The sequence below is a fragment of the Carcharhinus amblyrhynchos genome, chromosome 22, assembly GCF_965287045.1.
Source record: "Carcharhinus amblyrhynchos chromosome 22, sCarAmb.v2.hapA, whole genome shotgun sequence".
Taxonomy (NCBI): Eukaryota; Metazoa; Chordata; class Chondrichthyes; order Carcharhiniformes; family Carcharhinidae; genus Carcharhinus; species Carcharhinus amblyrhynchos.
In genome coordinates, this window is record NC_137345.1 from 43372949 (window position 1) to 43382421 (window position 9473).

General features: G+C 48.0%; 1 protein-coding gene across 2 annotated transcripts in view; it reads right to left on the reverse strand.

The window, feature by feature from the left end:
- Positions 1-7121, reverse strand: part of dclre1b (DNA cross-link repair 1B) — a 31914-nt gene extending 24793 nt beyond the window's left edge. Inside the window, exon 1 of one of the 2 annotated variants that reach the window (XM_080209893.1) lies at positions 6912-7121. In XM_080209893.1, the coding sequence (XP_080066019.1) occupies positions 6912-7100 (189 nt within the window). In that variant the 5' untranslated portion in view covers positions 7101-7121. The remainder of the gene's footprint in view (positions 1-6911) is intronic. The other variant, XM_080209894.1, reaches the window with a different exon arrangement.
- Between the last annotated feature and the right edge of the window lie 2352 nt (positions 7122-9473).

The following is a 9473-nucleotide window of genomic DNA, read 5'->3' on the forward strand; positions in this document are numbered from 1 at the left end:
GAAAAACAGAAATGGGGGTGATCATAGCTGGGACAGCAAGCCACTTCACACACCTTTATGCATAACTAGTGGAGCAGGACTTCTTTTAAAAATGGAAAACAGGAAATGGACCATGAATGATGCTGTTCCTGGAAACAACCAGTTTTTCATCCAGACACACGGAACAGCCATGGGGACCAAATTTGCACCTCAATATGCCAACATCTTCATGCACAGGTTCGAACAAGACAGAATCTTCAACCAATGCTATACACTAGATACATCGATGACATTTTCTTCCTTTGGCCTCATGGTGAACAATCACTGAAACAACTATATGATGATATCAACAAATTCCACCCCACCATCAGACTCACCATGGACTATTCCCCAGAATCAGTTGCATTCTTGGACACATGCATCTCCATTAAGGATGGTCACCTCAGCACCTCACTGTACTGCAAGCCCACAGACAATTTCACAATGCTCCACTTCTCCAGCTTCCACCCTAAACATGTTAAAGAAGCCATCCCCTATGGGCAAGCCCTCCGTATACACAGGATTTGCTCAGATGAGGAGGATCGTGACAGACACCTCCAGACGCTGAAAGATGCCCTCTTAAGAACAGAATATGGCGCTCGACTCATAGCTCGACAGTTCCGATGTGCCACAGCGAAAAATCGCACCGATCTCCTCAGAAGACAAACATGGGACACAGTGGACAGAGTACCCTTCGTCGTCCAGTACTTCCCTGGAGCGGAGAAGCTACGACATCTTCTCCGGAGTCTTCAACATATCATTGATGAAGACGAACATCTCGCCAGGGCCATCCCCACACCCCCACTTCTTGCCTTCAGACAACCACACAACCTCAAACAGACCATTGTTCGCAGCAAACTACCCAGTCTTCAGGAGAACAGTGACCACAACACCACACAACCTTGCCACAGCAACCTTTGCAAGACATGCCGGATCATCGACACGGATACCATCATCACACATGAGAATACCATCCACCAGGTACACGGTAAATACTCTTGCAACTCGGCCAACATTGTCTACCTGATACGTTGCAAGAAAGGATGTCCCGAAGCATGGTATATTGGGGAGACCATGCAGACACTACGACAACAGATGAATGAACATCGCTCGACAATCACCAGGCAAGACTGTTCCCTCCCTGTTGGCGAACACTTCAGTGGTCACGGGCATTCAGCCTCTGACCTTCAGGTAAGCATTCTCCAAGGCGGCCTTCACGGCACACGACAGCGCAGAGTCGCTGAGCAGAGACTGATAGCCAAGTTCCACACACGAGGACGGTCTCAACAAGGATCTTGGGTTCATGTTGCACTATCTGTAACCCCCAACACTTGCCTGGGTTTGCAAAACCTCACTCACTGTACTGTCTGGAGACAATACACATCTCTTTAACCTGTGATCAGTGCTCCTTCCACTCACATTGTCGGCCACTTCAAGACTTGAACAGCAGGTTAGGTGTAAAGATTCGCATTCTAATCAGTAATCTGTAAACAGTCTGTGCTTTATATGCTCTGTCTGAGGCCAGAACTCTCCATTCACCTGACGAAGGGACTAAACTGAAAGCTTGTGCGTTTACTATCAAATAAATCAGTTGGACTAAAACCTGGTGGTGGTCTGAACCGTGCTGGGACCAGAGTCCTGGCGAATCGTGTAAAAAGGACTGTAGACAGGGCTTTAAACTAATTGGGGGGGGAGGGTGCGAGGGTAGGTGACATTACGAGGCCTAAAGTTAAGGAGATGGTACAGGTAAGGGAAGAGGCTGAGGATGTCCCAATAATAAAGGGAGTAGGGGGCGTGAGTATGGTTGGTGGCAAATAGGGTCCAGGTGAAGGCTGGGATGAAGGTACTTTATCTGAATGCACGAAGCATTCGGAATAAAGTGGATGAGCTGGTGGCGCAGATCAGCACAAATGGATATGATCTGGTGGCCATTACAGAGACGTGGCTGCAAGGTGACAGGGACTGGGAGCTGAATGTCCAGGGGTATCAAGTGTTTAGGAAGGATAGGCGGGAAGAAAAGGGGGGGGGGAGGGGGGGGGCGTAGCTCTGCTGATTAAGGATAGCATCAGGGTGGTAAGCAAGGGATGATATTGGAGACAAAGAGCAGAAGGTGGAATCGTTGTGGGTGGAGATTAGGAACAGCAAAGGGAGGAAGACGCTGGTGGGTGTCGTCTATAGGCCCCCGAATAATGATCTGGAGGTGGGGGCGGGCTGTTAACGCGCAAATAAGTGCAGCGTGCAGGAATGGGACGGCCGTAATTATGGGGGATTTCAATCTGCATATTGATTGGTCGACCCACGTTGGACGCGGTGGGCTCGAGGAGTTGTTCTTGGAATGCTGCCGGGATAGTTTCCTTGAACTGTGTGTGTTGGAGCCAACAAGGGAGCGAGCTATCTTGGATCTAGTGTTATGAAATGAGGCGGGTAGAATTAGGGACCTTGCGGTAAAGGATCCTCTTGGGGAGAGTGATCATTGTATGGTGGAGTTTCTGGTGCAGATGGAGGAGGAGAAAGTGGGTTCCCAGACACGCGTCCTTTGTTTGAAGAGGGGAGTACGGTAGGATGAGAGAAGAATTGGTGAATGTGGACTGGGGGAGCGCGTTGGAAGGTAGATCTGCTTAGGAGCAGTGGAGGATCTTTAAGGAGATCTTTCTTGGCGCTCAGCAGAAATTTATTCCGATGGTCAAAAAGGACCGTGGGAGGAGAGGTAATAAGCCGTGGATAACGAAGGTGGTGAAGGAAAGTGTTAAATTAAAAGCGGAGGCGTTTAGAGTAGCTAAGAGTAGTGGGTGAGAAGAGGATTGGGAGAGGTTTAAATGTCAACAAAGATTGACAAAGAAGTTGATAAAGAAGGGTAGGAGAAACTATGAAGCTGGGCTAGCGCTTAATATAAAGAAGGATAGCAAGAGTTTTTATAAATATATAAAAAGGGAAGAGGCTGGCTAGGGTGAACGTTGGACCCTTAGAGGATGAGAAGGGGGACTTAGTGGTAGGGGATGGGGAAATGGCTGAGGTCTTGAATAACTTTTTTGTTTCGGTCTTCACGGAGGAGGATGTGAATAATTTGCCGGGTGTTAGAGATGGAAAGGTGGTAGGACTGGAGGGTCTCAATGACATTATTGTTACTAGAGAGGCGGTGCTCGACAGACTGGAGGGACTGATTGTGGACAAGTCCCCAGGACCGGATGGAATGCATCCGAGGGTTCTGAAAGAAATGGCGGAGGTGATAGTAGATGCCTTGGTGGTTATTTTCAAAACGTCGCTGGATTCCGGGGAAGTGCCGGAAGATTGGAAAACGGCTAATGTTACGACGTTGTTTAAGAAGGGTGCCAGGCAAAAGGCAGGGAATTATAGGCCGGTTAGTTTAACGTCTGTTGTAGGTAAAATGTTAGAATCCGTCATCAAGGAGGAAATAGCGAGGCATCTTGAGGGGAATGGATTGACAGAGCAGACGCAGCATGGTTTCGTTAAGGGGAAGTCGTGTCTGACAAATTTATTGGAGTTCTATGAGGATGTGTCTAGGGCGGTGGATAGAGGAGAGCCGGTGGATGTGGCCTTTCTTGATTTTCAGAAGGCGTTTGACAAGGTACCTCACAAGAGGTTATTGAAGAAGGTCAGGGGACATGGAATTGGGGGTAGGGTGTTAGCGTGGATAGAGGATTGGTTGTCAAATAGGAGGCAGAGAGTGGGGGTCAATGGGTGCTATTCGGATTAGCGGTTGGTGACTAGTGGAGTGCCCCAGGGGTCGGTGCTGGGGCCTCAGCTATTTACCATTTATATAGATGATCTGGAGGAGGGAACCGAGTGTAGGGTGTCGAAATTTGCTGATGACACCAAGATTGGTGGAACGGCAAATTGCGCGGAGGGTGTGGAGAGTCTGCAGAAGGATCTAGATAGGCTGGGCGAATGGGCCAGGAACTGGCAAATAGAATTTAATGTTGGCAAGTGCGAGGTGGTCAACTTTGGTAGGAATAATGGTAGGAAGGATTATTACTTACGTGGCGAAAAACTGCAGCATGCGACGGTGCAGTGGGACCTCGGGGTCCTTGTGCATGAGTCGCAAAAACCCAGCCTGCAGGTGCAGCAGGTGGTCAGGAAGGCTAATGGGATGCTGGCCTTCATAGCGAGGGGGATTGAATATAAAAGTAGGGAGGTCTTGCTGCGGCTGTATAGGGCATTGGTGAGGCCGCAGCTAGAGTACTGTGTGCAGTTTTGGGCGCCGTACTTACGCAAGGATATTTTGGCCTTGGAGGGAGTGCAGAGGAGGTTTACTAGGCTGATGCCGGAGTTGAAGGGGTTGAGCTATGAGGAGAGGCTGAATAAACTAGGCTTGTACTCGTTAGAGTTTAGAAGAATGAGGGGAGATCTCATTGAGACATATAAGATGATGAATGGGATGGATAGGATAGAGGTAGAGAGACTCTTCCCGCTCAGAAAGGACAGTAGGACTAGGGGGCACAGCCTCAAGATAAATGGGGGGGGGGGGGCAGTTTAGAACGGAGTTGAGGAGGAACTTCTTCACTCAAAGGGTGGTGAATCTCTGGAATTCTCTGCCCTTTGAAGTGGTGGAGGCTGCCTCGCTAAATATTTTTAAGACGCGGGTTGATGGGTTTTTGATAAGAGACGGGATTAAGGGTTATGGGGAGAGGGCGGGAATGTGGAACTGAGCCACGACAGATCAGCCATGATCTTATTGAATGGCAGGGCAGGCTCGAAGGGCTAGATGGCCTAGTCCTGCTCCTATTTCTTATGTTCTGGTGTTGTCAGACTTTTTACTGTGTTCCTGGAAAGGACAGCAGTTTACAAGGGGTAATTCAGCAATTGTAAAGCAGCTGGAAATCTCTTGACTCTCGTAGACTGTTCACAAAAGGAATACATGGTGGTTTAAGGCTTTGAAAAACATCATTGCTTTGGGGAAAGGATAACTAACTGCTTGGGTAAAGGACACAGCAGCTCTTGAAGTTCCAGACCCAAAGTGGAGAATGAATGCAAGTCACTCAGAAATCACTGTTCTGTAATTAGTTGAATATAGGGAGGTCTTGCTGCAGCTGTATAGGGCACTGGTGAGGCTGCAGCTGGAGTACCGTGTGCAGTTTTGGTCACCGCACTTACGCAAGGATATTTTGGCCTTGGAGGGAGTGCAGAGGAGGTTTACTAGGCTGATACCGGAGTTGAGGGGGTTGAACTATGAGGAGGGGCTGAATAAACTAGGCTTGTACTCGTTAGAGTTTAGAAGAATGAGGGGAGATCTCATTGAGACGTATAAGATGATGAATGGGATGGATAGGATAGAGGTGGAGAGGCTCTTCCTGCTCAGAAAGGACAGTAGGACTAGAGGGCACAGCCTCAAGATAAAGGGGGGGCGGTTTAGAATGGAGTTGAGGAGGAACTTCTTCACTCAAAGGGTGGTGAATCTCTGGAATTCTCTGCTCGTTGAAGTGGTGGAGGCTGCCTCGCTAAATATTTTTAAGACGCGGGTTGATAGGTTTTTGATAGGCAAGGGAATTAAGGGTTATGGGGAGAGGGCGGGAATGTGGAACTGAGACACGACAGATCAGCCATGATCTTACTGAATGATGAGGCAGGCTCGAGGGGCTAGATGGCCTACTCCTGCTCCTATTTCTTATGTCCTTATTATAAATTTGCCCCAGGTTTGTGTGAAAAGTAGTGCAAGAGTCATTGACTGTTTCACCGACCAGTGCTGAGAAACCAACTGTATAACCCAGACACCATTGCAAGGACATGGCACGGTGGTACAGTGGTTAGCCCTGCTGCCTCTCAGCTCCAGGGATCTGGTTCAATTCTGGCCTCTAGTCATTATCTGTATGGAGTTTGCACATTCTCTCCGTGTCTGCATGGGTTTCCTCCAGGTGCTCCAGTTTCCTCCCACTGTCCAAAAATGTGCAGGGTCAAGTTGATCAGCCATATAAATTGACCCTAGTATCAGGGGATTAGCAGGGTAAATATATGGGGTTATGGGAATAGGTCTCAGTGGGATTGTGGTTGGTGCAGATTCAATGGGCCAAACGGCCTCCTTCTGCACTGTATGATTTCATGACTGCATCATTTATCCTGTCGCCTTGAACCACTAATCTTCAACCGTTTAACAGGCTTCCTCAATTGTATTACTCATTTGTACGAGTGTGTTAGGGTCTACAGAAAAAGTAATTATTTTACTTTCTATTTCATAGCAATATATTAATTCTTTTCTATATGACAGGACCAGTTTTATGATAAACTTATAATTTTGTTTGTTATTGAGACCTGGACATTGAATGCTCATAGAATCCCAACATGCAGCAGAAGGCCAATTAGCCCACTGAGCATGCACTGACAACAATAAACCCACCTAAGTCCTATTTCCCATAACTCCACGTATTTACCTTAGTCCTCCTGACACTAAGGGGCAATTTGGCACGGCCGATCAACCTAACCTGCACATCTTTGGAGTGGGGAGGAAACCGGAGCACCTGGACGAAAGCCACGTAGACCAGGAGAATGTGCAAACTCCATGCAGATTGTCACCCGAGGCTGGAACTGGACCCAGGCGCTGTGAGGCAGCAGTGCTAACCACTTTGCCACCATGCTGCCCTAGTTCTGAGATTAATAGACAAAGCACACATTTGGTCATATAGCTAACTGGCGAAATCATTTAAATAAATGTTGTGACCATGGAAGAGGAATGGAACAGAGGCAGACAGTGCATTTCTCCCAACTCAGTCATAACATTTAGCTATTGATCCTCTGCAGCTGAACATTCAGAGAGTTCACAGGTGTAAAAGAACTATTTGAGTGATGTACCACAGAAGCTAGGAGTGCCTAGAGGATATTATCCCACACGGGTTACAATCTTTATGACAAGAGAGAGAAAGATAGAACACTAAAATTCTCACCTGAAACTTCCAACGCAACAATTTGGCAGTAATGGGAGAGCAGTATATGGGTCGGCACCAAGTGGAAGACAGGCCTGACGTATGGTCACTGTGCAAGTGGGACAGGAAGAACAAACGGACATGGCTGCACTTCCGAACCTGCCAGAAATCCACAGCAAATGGAGTGTTTGGGATCAAAGTTCCATTCATTTTCACTATTCCTGAACAGATACACCTAGACAAGAAAAGACACATTTTAACCCCTATCATACTGTAAAAACAACTAAACTTGTAGCTAATCTTTTACTGCAGGACTGACACAAAGTAGCCTTCACCTGATTAGTCTCAAATGGGTCTCCTGCCCAATTAGAAGTCAACTTAGGAATTAGCATGCTCACTAAGTTGTCCAATCACCTCTAGAAGCTTCTAGTCATCTATTACAGAATAAAAACACTGAATAGATCTTGAGGCTCAAAATGTCCTGAATAGCCTCAGTTCTGGCCCAGATTTTCAAAAACAGTCAAAATTCATCTGCAGTATCACACTTGTGCCTCTATAAATGGCCACTTTCCAGATCCAAGGTGTTGCATAATATTAGATAGAAAAGTCAAAATTCCCGGCTGTTAAAACTCCAAAGCACCAGACCTTCCTTCCCAACAAGGTTTATCCATCCCTTGGTACTTTGGTACCTGGATCTTTCCCACCCAAACAGCCACAAATGTTATGCTGACAGCCAAAAAGATTACTTCTGTCTCTACTCCCCCGCAGGTACATGATCAGACAACCATACTGAATGGCAGAGCAAGTATTAAGTGCCAAATAGCCTAGTCCTGCTTCTTTTTGTTTCCTGTTTACCTTTTGTTCCACCTCATTTTGTGCAAAAAATGCTAAATAAAAGCCACCTACTAAACTGTCCAAACTAAACACCAAAGTCAACCCTGCTCACTTCCCTCTGCCATCTTCAGTTTATTTAACTGCCCCTGCCTCCCTCCCTTTATCTTGCTGATCCTGTTTCTGAGCAACGAGACCAATGGCAATACGAGTGGCCATTTTCTCTATCCCTACCCTATATTCGCAAACCACAGTACATTTTTGGGGCTGATGTTCTATTTTCAGTGCATAGCCAGATCTCTTGCTGCAAATGGTGCTGTGCCACCCAGGAAATTGTCAGCCTCCATACCAGTGATGGTTTTGCTCCTGTACAGGTCTAGTGTGGTTCAGGGGTCCTCAATGCCCATTGGTGCAGTCAGCCAGACCCAGTTAGTAGGCACAATTCATTCCCTGGCCACATTTCCACCACTGACCATCAGCAGCCCCAGAATCACATGGCACCAGCGCTCACTGCAATCAACAGCAGCCTGATTGTAACCAGTCTGTGTGCTTGTGTGGCCACAGCTCCACGATTGGCCACTGGATAACAGACTATCCCCCCCAATGGACACAACATCCTTTAAGAAAAAACCCTTTGCCCATTGGACACAGACCCATAAAACAGACCCCTCATTAGACACAGCACCCATTAAACAGATTCTACCCCCCCAACAAATTGGACACAGCACCCATTAAAGAGAACCCTCTGTCATTGGACACAGCACCCATGATACAGACCTTGCCCACCCCTCAACCCCCCGTTGGCTATAGCACCCTTAAACAGCCCCCCTCCCCCAAACATTAGATACAGCACCCATAAAACCACACCCCCCCCCCCCCCCCCCCAATTGGGCAAACTGCGATAAAATTGACCTCTCCCCATTAGACAGCACCCATTAAAAAGACCACCCCCCCCACATTGGGCATAGCACCCATTAAACAGACCCCGCCCCAAATTGGGCACAATTCCCTCCCACTCCCAATGGACACAGCACCCATTAAATAGGCTCACTCCTGCCCCCATTGTACACAGCACCCATAAAACAAACCCCCCATTAGACACAGCACCCAGTAAACAGACCCAATTGGGCACAGCACCCAGTAAAGGAACCACCCCCTCATTGGACACATCCCTCCCCCCCACATTGGACACAGCACCCTCTCCACATCATACAGTGCCTATAAAACTGGCCCCATCCCCAATTAGGCACAGTAGTCATAAAACTGACACCCCTCATTTGGGCACAGCAGCCATAAAACTGACCCTCCGTTAGACACAGCATCCATTAAACAGACTCCCCAGTGGACACAGCACCCATTAAACAGACTGCCCCCACTTTGGGCACAGCAACCTTAAACAGTACCTCCCCCACATTCGATACAGCACCCATAAAACCGACCCCCTGAATTGGGCACAGCAGCGATAAAACTGAACCTCATTAGACACAGCATCCATGAAACTGACCCTCACGCTCCCTTGGACACAGTATCCATTAAACAGAAACGCCCACCGCGCCCCCCCCCCCTCAAATTGGACACAGTACCCTTAAACAGCCCCCCCCCCCAACATTAGATACAGCAGCCATAAAACCAACCCCCACACAAATGGGCACAGCAGCCATAAAACTGACCCCCCATTAGGCACAGTACCTATTAAACAGACCCCTCTATTGGGCACAGCACCCTTAAACAGAACCCCCCCCCCCCCCCGTA